Below are 14,388 nucleotides of genomic sequence, written 5' to 3'. Positions count from 1 at the left end.
GTAGTGTTTGTTTATTGTCCGGATGAATTAATTATCTGCACATCTGTTGTGAACAGCAGAGGTCACTGTGTCTCATAATGTAAAAAAATGACTTTCTTACTTAATATTTCTGTCTTGTTTTCAGTACAAATATCTAAAAATTCTTAAATCAAGATGTTTTCTCTTGATGAGCAAAATTACCTAAGAAACTAAGTCTAGTTTTTAGACAAAAATATCAAATCTAAGTGGATTTGTGCCCAAAACAAGCAAAAAAAATCTGCCAATAGGATAAGCAAAAAAAATCTTGAACATTTTTCTTAAACACTAAATTCAAAAAAAATAAAAAAAAACATTGGCAGATTGTTTTGCTTGTTTTATGCACAAAATCACTTAAATTTGATATCTTTGGTCAACAAACTAGACTTTCATTTTTTGCATTGTGCAGTGCAATATTTGTTTCTTATTTATCTTATATTGGCAGATTTTGTTGCTTGTTTTAAGCACAAATTTACTTAGATTTTATATTTTTTGTCTACAAACTAGACCTTCTTTCCCAGGTTATTCTGCTCATCAAGAAAACACATCCTAATTTAAGTTCATAGATATTTCTTCTTTTGCAGTGCAAGCAACAGCCATCTTTCACTGTCTAGGTTAACTATAACCCTGATATAATCAGGCTATGAGTAACCCACTTCTAGTCAAAATAAAACTTAAATTTGGTCACATGTCGTATTTGGCAAACTCATTTGTATGATGTCTGATATTTCAAGTAAGCAAAGTCAACAGCGATTACAAGGTGTTTGGTTTTATTTATTTCATTTATTTTTATTTTTGTGTCTTTCAAATTTTGACTAACAGCCTCAATTTTCCTTTGTTTTAGTCTAGACATCTAGGCTGTGTTCGGACGCCTATTAAATGTTTTTAAAACATTTTTAAAGTTGCTTGCTGGGTAACTTGTCACACAAACTAATATCCATTGTGAATTTTAGTGCAAATTTTGGACCTTGAATGTTACACTTCAGATTAAAAATCATAAAAACTGTTCAATAATTTCTCTGTCCCGACATCCTTGGGTGACTGCAATGCAAAAAATGACTTTAGTATTTTTGTCTTGTTTTAAGCACAAATATCTGAAAATGCTCAAGTTAAGTTGTATTTTCTTGATGAGCAAAATGACCTAAAAAAAATAAATCTAGTTTTTAGACCAAAAACATCACATTTGTGGATAAAACAAGCAAAAAAATCTGCCAATGGGGCAAGCCAAAAAAATCTTGAACTATTTTCTTAAACACCATTGGCAGATTTTTTGCTTGTTTCATCACTTAAATTTGATATTTTTTGCCTTAAAACTAGACTTATTTTCTTAGGTCACTTTGCTCATCAAGAAAAAACATCCCGACCTAAGAATTGATCAGATATTTGTAATTGATATTTGTAAAATAATTTTTACACTGCAAAAAATTATTTTCAAGAAAAAAAATTCTTAGTCTAGTTTTTAGACCAAAAATATCAAATTTAAGTTATTTTGTGCATAAAACAAGCTAAAAAAATCTGCCAATGGGGTGAGCAAATTTTTTTTCTTGATTTTTTTTAATTGACAGATTTTTTTGCTTGTTTTATGCACAAAATCACTTAAATTTGTTATTTTTGGTCTAAAAACTAGACTAAGAATTTTTAGATATTTTTACTGAAAACAAGACAAAAATACTACAATTTTTTCCTTGAAAATCATTTTTTGGAGTGATACTAAGTAAGAAAGTAATTTTTTGCAGTGTGCAGTCCGTATTCACAGACGCAGGGATGTAAAATCCAGAAAACGATTCATCGGATGACATATTACACCTCTGATATCCTGATACAGGACAACCTGAGACACAATTCACTGATGAATTCTGGGATAGCGCGCTAATCCGACCGTAATTAAACTCTATGCGATCCATGCGGTTCAGATTGTGTGTGATGATCCGGTGGGTGCTGTGTGACCTTAATACAATCATTCTGAACACAGTCAGATCTCTCCGGACCGCACGGCAGGGTTAATGGGACATGATCCTGCTGTTGCCATGGCTGCAAGACACCTTGGTGATGCGGATCTTGGCTGTTTATAAAGATTGGACGTTCAGGGACATCGGGAGGACGATGATGTTGACAGTTCTGGGATGAACCTGAAATCGCAATGTCAGTGAATTGAGAGGAAGAGGGACTATTATGGGATGGGCCATATAAAGTTTGTGCTTTAGTTGTTAGAAGAGAACAAAAGGAGTGATTGAATGAATGCTGGAAAGATGTTTGACCAGGAGATCCATACAGAAATGTTTGTGTGAGCTTTCGTGAAGCTGAGAATGAGCTTTGGCATCTTGTCATCTGGTTGCTAGGCAACGCGTAGTCCTCATGCTGTCCATTGGTGTTACCGCCAGAATTGATCTGGTTCATGCTGTTTGATTCTCTCAACAGAGCCTCTTCTACATACGAGAAAACATCATTAGCCAAAATCGGATCCTCTCCTCTCGCGTCCAGTAGCTCCAGAAGCGCTCGCTCCATTTCCTTCAGCCCCTCCTGGTCTCCGCTACCCTGAGACTGTGGCGTCGTGGTCAGATCCTGTCGGATGCCATCGGCCAGGACGTCCCTACTCCAGGGAACGCTAAGCAGGGCGTGACTGTCCATAAAAATCCGATCTACAGAAAACGGTGAGGCCGGCTCCACAGGCTGCTCATAAACGGATTGATCCTGACTAAGTAGCGATCCCAGGAGGGAATCTGGATGTACGGTATCGCTCTTTAGTGAGGTTTGGGATGGATCAGGTCCTGGTGTCATCATGGAAGGGAAGGTTTCATACAGGACGGCCTCGCCGGTCGCAAAGCTGAACGGTAGTTGCAACTGCCTTTGACAAAGATGTTCCTCACCTTCTTCATTTCTGAAATATAACAACAAAAATTGTGTTATGAAAACATTAATGGTGCATTCACACCAGACGCGAATAAAACGCTAAGCGCGAATGATTAGCATGTTAAGTCAATGCTAAGATGCGATAGACGTCCTCGGTGCGATTTGGGCGTATGATGCGCAAAATCTGAACTTTGGCGGATATTCGCGCTGCATTAACCAATCAGGAGCTTGCTCTAGTAGTGACGTGATTATGACGTAGTGAGCCAAGGCAGAAATACAAAACAACAACGGAGGACAAAATGACCGTTGCTGTATGTGGACACCTGGAGCTATACGATACATCTTTGTACTTTTATAGAAACAGGAATAAAAAGGATCATGCTTGGAAAAGGAGGTCGGAATATCTGGTAAGTTGAGCAATTTGAGCTATATATATATACACAAGTATATAAATATTAAGACTACAAGCTAGCTTAAGGTGGCGAAGTGAGCGTATTCATGTCTGAATTTAACGTACGAATGACGCAAATTTCACGCGGAAATGAAGCGAGAAAAATTTTCAAGCATCCAACTACGAGCGAATAGTGCGATTTATTTGCTTCATTCGTGTCTGGTGTGAACGCTCAGTAAGATCAAATTGGATGAGTTGCAAGCGTGTGAACTAACTCACGTTAAAGGCTTCTGACGGCAGATGATGAAATCGGGTTTTCCTGCTTTGAACACCATTCTGGCGTTGGACTGGACCCAAATCCAAACCTGTTTCTTACTCAAAAGCCTAAAGATGGTGAATCCACTTTCTCCTGTTTTCATCACTGCACAACAGAAACAAAATCTTAGACTTCATTGAAACACCCAAAAACAAACACCAGTGTGCTATGTGTATCATACTGTACAATATACAATGCAAACACCGTGCTAGTTTTTAAAACAGCTTGTGAACACAATTTCAAAAGTAGCCTGCAAAATGGCATTGCCTGATCTGATTGTGTTTGCATGTTTAACTCTTTCCCCGCCATTGACAAGATATCTCGTCATTTAGGAGAAAACATTTGCATCAAAAAGTGTTACTGATGAGGTTTTAACGTTATCTGTAATAACCCGATTATCCACTAGATGGCACACTTCCCTAATTTATAAGAAAAACTGAAGCAAAAAATTATTTATTAATTTTACACTGTGTTTATGTTTTCTGAATCAAATCTCTAACAAAATTATTATAGCTTTTTTTGTTAAAAAAAAATTTATTTTTAAAGAAAAATAACTATATTTAAGAGGTTATAAGCAGAGAAAAAAATACAGATAGGATGAAATGGTTTTTCCCATTTTGTTTGTTTGTTTATTGTTTGTGTAAAAGCAGAGGGTCTGTTCTTTTATTTGATATATTTGTATGTTCATATATTTTTACAAGAAAAATTTCCTGGAAGTTTTTTTTTTGTGGAAACTTTTGTGAAAATCACAAAAAATGCGGGCGGGCAACTTTTCGGAAAAAAAAAGGCTGGCAGCGTAATAGTTAATTAAAATGTCTAAAGTCATTTCAGAGACTCAACAATATTGGAAATATGCATATTGCAATAATTTGCATTTATAATTAATTTAAAATAATAATTTGAATACTTCAAAGTTATTTGTAGTAAAATCTTGACATTTATGCAGATAGCAGAGAGACTGCCGAGACAAAGAAATTGATGCTGTTTGTTCCAAAAAAAACATTTAAAATGCATGTTGGTTATGCAATTTTCATTGTTTAAATATGTTTTATTAAATAGATTTTACAAACTTTAAGCATTATCGTATCACATATTGTGAATCGCATAACTTTTCTTAATATTTTCTTGATATCGTACAGCCCTAGTTACTTTTTTGAGGAGTAACTTAATATTGTAATGCATTACAATATTAAGTTACTCCTCAAAAAAGTAACTAAATGAGTTACTAATTTACTTTTCATGGAAAGTAATACATGCATTACTTTTAAGTTACTTTTGTGTTACTTTTTCTTACTTGGCTGAGGCTTGATCTCTTTCAGTTTTATAACTGAGAAGTACTTATATTATATTTTCCATCGCAAAAATGTCGAGCTCTGGCCTGCCATCTCTGTTTTCTGACTCAAACTGTTCCTCAAACGTGACTTCATTCAGTTTAATTCAGTACATTATTTTTTTTTATAATTAATTAAACTGAAAAGTAACTTGTTACTTTAGAAAAGTAATATTATTACGTAATGCACGTAACTTGTAATGCATACAACACTGCCTAGATGTGCTGCAGTTATATTTGGCGAAAAAAAATTGCGTGTAACCCCCCTTGACTTCTCAACGCTACATAAACAACACTGATTCAGTATGTGTTACATCATTGTGTAGATAAGATGTCGTCTTACTCCGTAAATGTTTGTCTGCACAGTACATCATATCAGCAGCGTGAATGAACTGATATCCAGATCCTCTCATGCACAACTCTTGTTCAGTGTAACCCAAGACCATCTTTCCTCTGTAACACACAGTTAACAGTCAAACAGGTTTTCACAATGATTCAGTTTCAGTTCACATCCTCACCTGGTGTCCATGCTCACAGGAGTAAAATCCAGCCTGTGTTTGGTTTGAAAGAACAGAGTCTTGGGTCTGATTTGTAAGATGGCAGGTGGGTGAACAGGGGTGGCGATTGCAAACAGGGCGAGCTGAGAGACCCCCGAAGCGTCGCCCTCGGCCGTCCGGTCTCGTCTGTGAATGTATTTTAACCGTCCCTGAAAATTAAGCACCTGGATACACAGGAGGATAACAGTGAAACTAACAATTAATTTTGTTAAATAGATAGACAGCAAAAAATGATTTTCAAGAAAAAAAAAGTCTTAGTATTTAGACCAAAAATATCAAACCCAAGTGATTTTGTGGACAAAAAAAAAAAACTTGAAGAAAATTTTTCTTAAACACTAAATTCAAGAAAAGTTCAAGAAAAATTTGCTTACCCCATTGGCAGATTTTTTTGCTTGTTTTATGCAAAAAATCACTTAAGTGTGATATTTGTGGCCTAAAAACTAAACTTATTTTCTTGGCCATTTTGCTCATCAAGAAAAAGCATCCCAATTAAAGACCCTCTTGATATTTTTACTAAAAACAAGACATTTTTTTTCTTGAAAATCTTTTTTTGCAATGTAGACCTTTTCTTTCATGTGAGAGCTGCTGATTGGCTGTCACAATGAATCAGTAAAAGATTTAGATTGGAAAGTGATGACCCGCGAGCAATAACTGTAATCTGAAGATTAAAGATATGTTTGAATGTGATATAATGACATCTGGTTTTGATTTTATTGTCCTCACCATGAAGCCGGATGTGTTATCCAGCAGACAGCGCAGACGACAGCAGAAGTTTCTCTCCAGAAATGAGGAATTTTCTGGAGGAATGAAGCTCTCCGGAGCGCTCACAGATCGACCGCCTCTTTGCTCTGCTATTAAAACAATAAAGGCAAGTATGAGAGTTTATGCAACTGGCCACTGATGTCTTCTTTTGTTAGTTGAAACACCCTGATCATTAAAGTTTAAGGTTAAACACCATCAACAGTATTTGAAGCATGATGTCTCTGGGGATTATTATTATTATTGCACCTGCATTCAAAGTGAACATAGCTAAAAAAAAAGGTTTAAAAGAAGATATGTCAAGCCTTCTTTTTATTACAGTATATTTACTTTTCACCACTAGAGGTCGCTAAACAACAACAACAACAACAGCGTAGCTTGATGATGCTGTTAAAGGGCACAGAATGATGGGAGTTGCAATCTTCACCTATTTGATATGAATCGATCTGACCGAACTCACAAATCATGTTCATGGATAATAAAATAAAAGTTTTATAATCATTACATTATAACATAAGCCCACAGTGTGGCTTGATAGAAGCTACAACATATAGACACTTCAAGTACTAGGCATCAAAAGTGTTAAAAGCATGTGTAATAATGCAAGTGCACATGTGAACAAAATATATATCACTGTGCTAGTGATTTTTGGATATTTTAAAGGGGACATATCATGAAAACCTGACTTCATGTTTAAGTGCTATAATTGGGTCCCCAGCGCTTCTATCAACTTAGAAAACATGAAAAAGACCAACCCAGTAACTTAGTTTTGGTAAACCATTCTCTGCAAGCATGTGAAAAAATAGGTAATTGAAATCCGGCTCCCCTTGTGATGTCAGAAGGGGATCTTATTATAATAATACCGACCCTTATCCTGCACTATCCAACCACAGCACTGCCATTTAATGTAGAGCGAGAGAGAAATAATAATTGACAGCCCAATTGAGTTTCATTATCAACAAACCACCATTATGGTGATCAGTCTTTGCATTATCAGCTCATTTGCCTTTTAAAAGACACACCTAAAAATGGCACATTTTTGCTCACACCTACAAAGTGGCAATTTTAATATGTTGTAGTAAATTATCTATATGATATTTTGAGCTAAAACTTCACATATTGTACGTATTCTGGGCACACTAAACATTTATTTTACATCTTAAAAAAGATCTTGTGAAATGTCCCCTTTAACCTCCTAAGACCTGATTTTTTGTTGTTTGCACCATAATATATAATTATGTGTAACTGAAACCTGTTATACACAAATGTGGACAATTACATTACTTCACGTTCAAAAGAAAAATATTTGGTTATTATATTTATTGGATCTTCCTAACCCCAAATATCTGGAAAAAATATGAAAAAAAGACAAACCAAAGCTTGGTTCTTAAGAGATTAATGAAAAAACCTTATATATTGTCTCTCTAAATTAATTCTTCCATTATAAATGTTCATTATTTTATCTTTGAAACAGTTTTTGTGTTGGGACTTCAGCAGATAAACTTCTAGTTATTCCTATCAAAATGATTCATATATCAGGATTCAAGACAGGAGTAATACTGGATACCATTGTAATTCAATTCCTACTGTAACCACACATTTTGATTTTTCTTTGAAAACTAAGAGGCTTAAATGATTTGAAATGATTATCTGTGGTGTAGACATTATGTAAATTCTGCCGATATGGATCAACTTGAAACCAGAACATTTCTTTTCAATGTAAATACCGAATGCTACAGCGAGTCAGGTCGAAGGTCAATTATTAAATAATGAAACCTACCTTCAGTGCTAAACTTGGGATCGAGGGCGAAGTGCAGCTGGCATCTGAACGTGTCGCGATCATCGATGTGGATCAGATCAAACACGGACTGATGAATCACATCAGACTGAAATAACAAGAGTTGGTTAACTGAACCTGAGATGTATTAACACGTCGATAAAGCTTATTTTCAATATTTCAGTCACCTGATGAAAACCCAGGTAGTCTTGGATCGTGGGAGAGGCGTAGAAGATGAAGCCATCGGAGGACACGACCATGACGAAACCGTTTAAAGCCTGCAGAGAGAGACCCAGCATCACAGCCATGACAACAATATTGCCAAAATCATTTCATCATTTGCATGTTTACTTTGAACTCACGTGAAGCAGCAGATCCCCTTCAGAGAAATGAACTCCATCAATTGAAGTCACCGTCTCATTGTCATCAGCATTAGAGGAAAACTCACTTCCTGAACTCTTCCTCAGTGTCGCAGTGAAACAAACAAGCATATCAACTTAAAATCTAATGACATTTTCAAGGCATTTTACTTCTTTAGTGGTATGCAATAATGGTAAAAAGTGGGTGAATAAATATGAGCTGGATGTTTGCACTATATTGATAATCAGGGTACGATTTACTGGGAGCATGGGGGGATTATCCCTCCCCCTGGTTTTTATATCCCTGTCCCCAATATATCCCCCCATGATTAATGGTCATCAAATGGCCATATAAACGGCCTAAAATGAGTTTTACTGCCAGCACTTCTGCTCCTGTGACGAAAGGCGACAGCACGTTTAGGTTATGGCATGATTTTATTAATCCACGCCCGGATTTTCCAAATGAATAAAAATAAAAAAATCGCTTTCAGATTTTTTCTCACAAATCGCACGTTGTTGTCGATATATTGACAATGCAATGTGCCACAACTTCCTAAATATTACGATAAAAAAAATGTATTATTATTTTGACACATTTCACAAACATTTCACATAAACAGGGCTCCAGACTGCCACCAAAATTTGAAAGTGTGCCACTGAATTTTACATCCAGTCGCACATGGGCGACCAGTAAATTTGACCTTTTTTTGTGATGTGACACTGAATTTAAAACAGCACATTGTACTTTCTGCATCTATCATCAAATAATTTATTAGTAATACAGTGAATTACTTAGTAGAAATGTGAATATTTGGTTAGCATGTTGATTTACGGTATGTGCCCCTAAATTTTCTGGTTGCGCCCCTAAAATTTTCAGTTGGGGGCCACTGTGCTCCTAGTGAAAAAAGTTAGTCTGGAGCTCTGCATGAAGCTTTAATTTCTCTGTCTTGTTGAAAATGTGTATATCGCAATACACATTGCGCACTGGTTTGCAATAACTGAATGGTTTTAATACTTTAAAAAGATATGCATATTCAGAGTTTTATGTGATTCTTTCATTAGCCAGAAAAAAGGTGAAACATGTATATTTTCAGTTTTTAAATATATTTGTTTATTTTTCAGATTGATTTTACAAAGGCATAGCTGTATTGCATATCATATATCGCATCATTTAGCAAGTTATTGCATTTCCCCTAAACTTTACTATACATCACTTTTAGAAATATTCAAATGATTCAGTTATTGCAAACCAGTACGTTATGCACATTTGTGATATTTCGATAATTGTAATATATCTTGCTGCCTTATTTGCAGTCAATTTAAAGGTGCCAAAGCATGCATTAAAGTAATATGTTAAATTGTTCTCTGGTATCTAAACAGAAGGTATGAAACGGATTACATGTCCATTTACAACCCTAAGATTTGCCTTATTATTACCTTATTTGAAAGAGTCATGAATAATAATGTTGCGCTCTGCTCTGATTGGCTGTTTCTCAGAGCAGCTCCTTCAGTAGCTCTGTGTGTGTGTAAACAGATTTTTGAGTCTGTATCAGATTTTCAGGAATAATCAATTGTTTGGAGATTGTTAATGGACGTTTCTGAAGGGTAAGTTTGTGCAAAACGTCACTGTAAACGTCAATAGTAGAACTTCAGCCTAAACACTAGCATATAGCATTAACTAGCATATAGCGCTAACTTAGCAGTCACAAATTTGCTTTTAGCATTGTAACAACATTGTATCTAATAGCTGAAAAGCTGAAAAGATCCAGGATATTATTTAATACAACTCTGTGTTTAGCTGATAAAGAAGAAAGTCAAATGCATCTCTTAAAGCAACACCATAGAAATCACACAGAAATCCTACCAACCCATAGCAAGATTCTGACAATAAAACAACAAAAAATGTTGAAAACAGGTTAACTGCTTCAGGAAGTCACGGTTAATGCTAAACAACAGCAGTGTCTTTATCTTTCTTTTGTTCATACAATCGACAGGAAACACAGTATGAGGATATACAGTATGAGCAGATAATATGCCATTTAACTTTCTATAAAGAAACAGGCCATTCATAAAGTCTTATTGTTTGGCTAAACAACAAAGATCAGAGTTTGTCCATAAACAAAGAGCTATCTTGAAATTGTGTTTTTAAAAGTCCTCCTTTGGAACATAAACACTAAAATACATAAATGTGAATTAAAGGTGCTCTAAGCGAATTCACTAAGGATCCAAACAGGGATGAATAAATACACCAAACACTTCCATGTTTTCCCTATTTAAAGACTGTTACATGAGTAGTTTTTTAAGCGGATAGAAAATGATAACTGTATTGCATGTGAAAAAATAGATAATTGAAAATAAAAACATCTGCACACTTAAATTACTTAAATCGTTACTGCCAAGACGTGTTAAATCGCTGCTGCAGACGTCTTGTTTCTCATTGATTACTTTATTGTCTGGCACCTTATTGATCGTGAGTGCAGTGTTACTCTTCTAAAAAAATAGATCATTGAAATTTGGCTCCCCTGGTGATGTCAGAAGGGGATAATACCGCCCCTTAATCTGCACTATTCAACCATGGCACTGCCATTTAGAGAGAGAGAGAGAGAGAGAGAGAGAGAGAGAGAGAGAGAGAGACAAAAGAAAATAATTGACGGCACAATTGAGTTTCAATTTCAACAAACCACCATGATCAGTGTTTGCATTTCTTCAGCTCATTTGCATTTAAAAGGACACACCCATAAACGGCACATTTTGCTCACACCTAGAAAGTGGCAATTTTAACATGCTATAAATCTATGATCTATATGATATTCTGAATTAAAACTTTACATGTGTACTCTTGGGACACCAAAGATTTATTTTACATCTTAAAAAAGTCTTGTGAAATGTCCCCTTTAAGAGAAACATCTGAAACAATGTTGATACCTCAATGAAACATTTTCATCTCCATATATACTGTATTAAAGGTGCAGTGTGTAAATTTAAGCGGCATCCAGTGGTGAGGTTGTGAATTACAACCAACGGCTCAGTTCACTGCTCACCCCTCGCTTTTGAAAAGCATCGAGAAGCTACGGTACCCACCACCGGAAAAGCACGTAATTGACGGAGACAACTTAGTAAAAACAGTTTGTCCATTAAGGGCTTCTGTAGAAACATGGCAGCACAAAATGGCGACGTCCACGTAAGGGGACCCTCTATTTATGTAGATAAAAACGTCTCATTCTAAGATAATAAAAACATAACTGTTCATTATAAAAAGGTCTTTATACACTCCTGATATTATAGTTTTGTATATTATTTTGCATTTCTGTCAGAGATCCTTCTAAAAATTACACACTGCACCTTTAAAACTAATTGTCATGAAGAAGTTTGTGTTGTGTTCACTGTTCATTCACACTGTGCTGCTGTGTTTGCTGTTAATTTGTGTTCTTGCATAACCTGCACCTGCTTACAACAACAAGGACTCGTTTAAAATGCATTGACCTCCGCAAGTCAGATATTCCCCTGAATATACAAGCTTGAATTCAAAGCAAGTAATGAAAACTGCATTTTAATAGCCTATGTCTAGTTTTCAACAACCTCTGTGAACCTATGTGAATGATCAGATATCTGCTGAACTGCCATCACCAACACTGAGCTCATGATCATGCCATGCAAATCACTGTTCAACCTCTCTAAAAACACAAAATAGGTTTAAAATTCATGGCGACTTGAGTACTGTGGTATTACTATGACAGATGCACATAACCCGTAGCCATTACAGGTTCATCTTTTCATACCCTTATTCCTGAGTTGATGTCATGCTATGAAACTGACCGGTGAAGTAGTTTTTAATCTTGAGGTAACCCACACTGAGTCTGAGCACTGACAGCTTGTCGAGCCGGGCTCGGATCTCCTCTGTGAAGGGCAGAAGTGTGGTCAGCTGGTCCAGTTCAGTGTTCAGACGCTCTCTGTGACGCTTTGAAGGGTTCAACCTGCTGCCATTCTCGGGTTCAGATTTGAATCCACTGCTGAAAAATCAAAAGAGTCAGCAGACAAACCTGTGGATTCATCCTCTTTATATTCTCTGCTTGGACTTTTAATAATTCTGTCATTTGGTTAGCAGTTAGCAGCACTTAGTTAACCTAGTGGTCAATGTACCATTGTTTTTATTTTGTATTAACATTTTGGCAATGGCTACCACATGAAAGGCTTATTCAGGTCAGGTAAGGCGTGTCAAAAATGTCAAAATCACATGTTACAATTTCATTTCATTAATTTAGAGAGTTAAATTAAATTAAACTAATACTTTGCCACGCATGTTTATGTGATTATAAACATTACAAGACTTGTTTTCGACGATTTCCAGCGATGCGCCGACCAGTCTAATCATGCTGTCACAATATCGCGAGATCATTTACATTTAAAAGCTGTCTCTCGCGATACTTGGTGTCAGACGTCGATCGGTCTGCGCAGCTCTGCATAAAATCGAACGCAACTAATCAGCCGAACCGAAGCGCATATGTCGTCACTTATGCCCGCCCTTTTTTCTGCTACCTGTCCAGATGAGCTCGTGAGATACTCGTTCAGTCATCGTTTACATTATATTAGATGGAATTTATAATATAACATATTTAACCAATCAATATGTGGCAGATTAAGTTGATCGCATAAACATGTCAGGTAGACAAAATTCTAAAAAATAAAAAAAACATAATAAAAGTCTCACCTTTTGTGAACTGGCCTCTTCCTCTTCTTTACAGCGTATAATCCTCCATTCGCCAGCATGGTTTCTTATTAAATGCTAGTTTCCCAACAATCAAAGAATTTGCACTCCTGAGGAAGATCTGTAGATTTATGAACGTTTTTCACCTACCCATAATGTAATTGCTCCATCTTTATAACGTGCCATTTATCGTCGTGCAACAACATCAAATAAAATCAGAAAATACAAATAAATTATTCCCAGGTCTCGGTAAGAGTTTATCCACACATCATGCAGTATCGTGAAAAAATCAATGCAATCCTGATTGAAAAGACGGCTGTCATAAATAATTGTGAGTTATTATAAAGCGTAACTCAGCTGCATGTGTCCAAACGATGACTGACTGTCTGAAGGAGGAGCGAGTTATTCAATTGATGCAAATAATGATATTTACATGTAGCGTTAAGATCAGGAAAATGTAGTGTAGAGAGCACTCTAGTGGACAAAATAAGACAGGTCAAGGGTTTTTGGTGTTTAAAAAGAATTTCCCCCCTTAATTTTGTTTGAATCAAATATGACTTTTTGATTTGACTGACATAAAAATAGAACTGAATAGAAAAAAAATGACCAAAGTAAATAATAAACCAATAATAAACCTTTTGACAAACCCATAAGTTGGATTGAAATAGCCCACAAAATGTTTATATTTGAACCAACCATGGCATTTTGGGTTGAAACAACCCACCCAGTTAAATTAGATCCAACGCAGGATTGAAAATAACCCAACTTTTTATATGATATAATCCATTACAAAAATCTAGCAGATGCTTTAACAATTTAAATTCCTGAACTGCAAATATAGACCCCTTCAAAGTTTGTAAACATTGAATGACTATCGGGTGCGCGCGCAGCATGGGGTCAAACTGTTCATACCATCCAAGCTTTATAATGTAATCTAACAGGGCTGAAAAATTATGACTTACCTCAAATGAAGTGAACACAACAAACACAAGCCTCTTTGATATTTGCATTGTTCCAGTCTGCACGTTAATTGCTTGCGCTGCAGATGTTGTATTTTTTTGTTTTTGAGATTCTGCATGAATCGCGAAAACTTAACGAAAGACCTGGTGCGATTTTCACAACCCACGACGTAAGTAGGCATTTTTGACGATACCGAATAATACGCAACTCTACCTGCTGTAATGGCTTTTCTGACCCTGACATGCGCAGTGGAAACTGCCTGTGACGTGAACCGTGAAGGGGTCTATAAAATTGTTAACAAAAAACATTATTATAGTATTACTATATGTGATAAGAATGAAAGTGCAATTTAATAACTAATTAGTACTT

General features: G+C 35.8%; 1 protein-coding gene across 1 annotated transcript; it reads right to left on the bottom strand.

Moving 5' to 3' along the window:
• Nucleotides 1–1,560: 1,560 nt before the first annotated feature.
• LOC129446444 (aryl hydrocarbon receptor) lies at nt 1,561–13,627 on the bottom strand. Its single transcript, XM_073873748.1, has 10 exons — nt 13,063–13,627; nt 12,138–12,364; nt 8,358–8,491; nt 8,184–8,273; nt 7,999–8,104; nt 6,183–6,310; nt 5,421–5,623; nt 5,246–5,355; nt 3,536–3,677; nt 1,561–2,893 (listed from the first exon to the last, which is right to left on the bottom strand). Exons 1-10 carry the CDS (start codon nt 13,119–13,121, stop codon nt 1,900–1,902), a joined length of 2,193 nt encoding a protein of 730 aa, XP_073729849.1. The 5' UTR covers nt 13,122–13,627; the 3' UTR covers nt 1,561–1,899.
• Nucleotides 13,628–14,388: the final 761 nt, after the last annotated feature.

Source organism: Misgurnus anguillicaudatus, chromosome 12 (genome assembly GCF_027580225.2).
Source record: "Misgurnus anguillicaudatus chromosome 12, ASM2758022v2, whole genome shotgun sequence".
Taxonomy (NCBI): domain Eukaryota; kingdom Metazoa; phylum Chordata; class Actinopteri; order Cypriniformes; family Cobitidae; genus Misgurnus; species Misgurnus anguillicaudatus.
The sequence above is the reverse complement of the archived record's forward strand: the minus strand, read 5'-3'. Positions and strand labels throughout refer to the sequence as shown.

Bases quoted from the DNA above. Each gene is read 5' to 3' on its own strand.
- LOC129446444 (XM_073873748.1), bottom strand. From the start codon at position 13,121: ATGCTGGCGAATGGAGGATTATACGCTGTAAAGAAGAGGAAGAGGCCA. The intron at 5,356-5,420 runs GTGAGGATGTGA...TGTGTGTTACAG, and splicing joins CCTGTGAGCATGGACACCAG to AGGAAAGATGGTCTTGGGTT. The intron at 2,894-3,535 runs GTGAGTTAGTTC...GTTATATTTCAG, and splicing joins TGCCGTCAGAAGCCTTTAAC to AAATGAAGAAGGTGAGGAAC.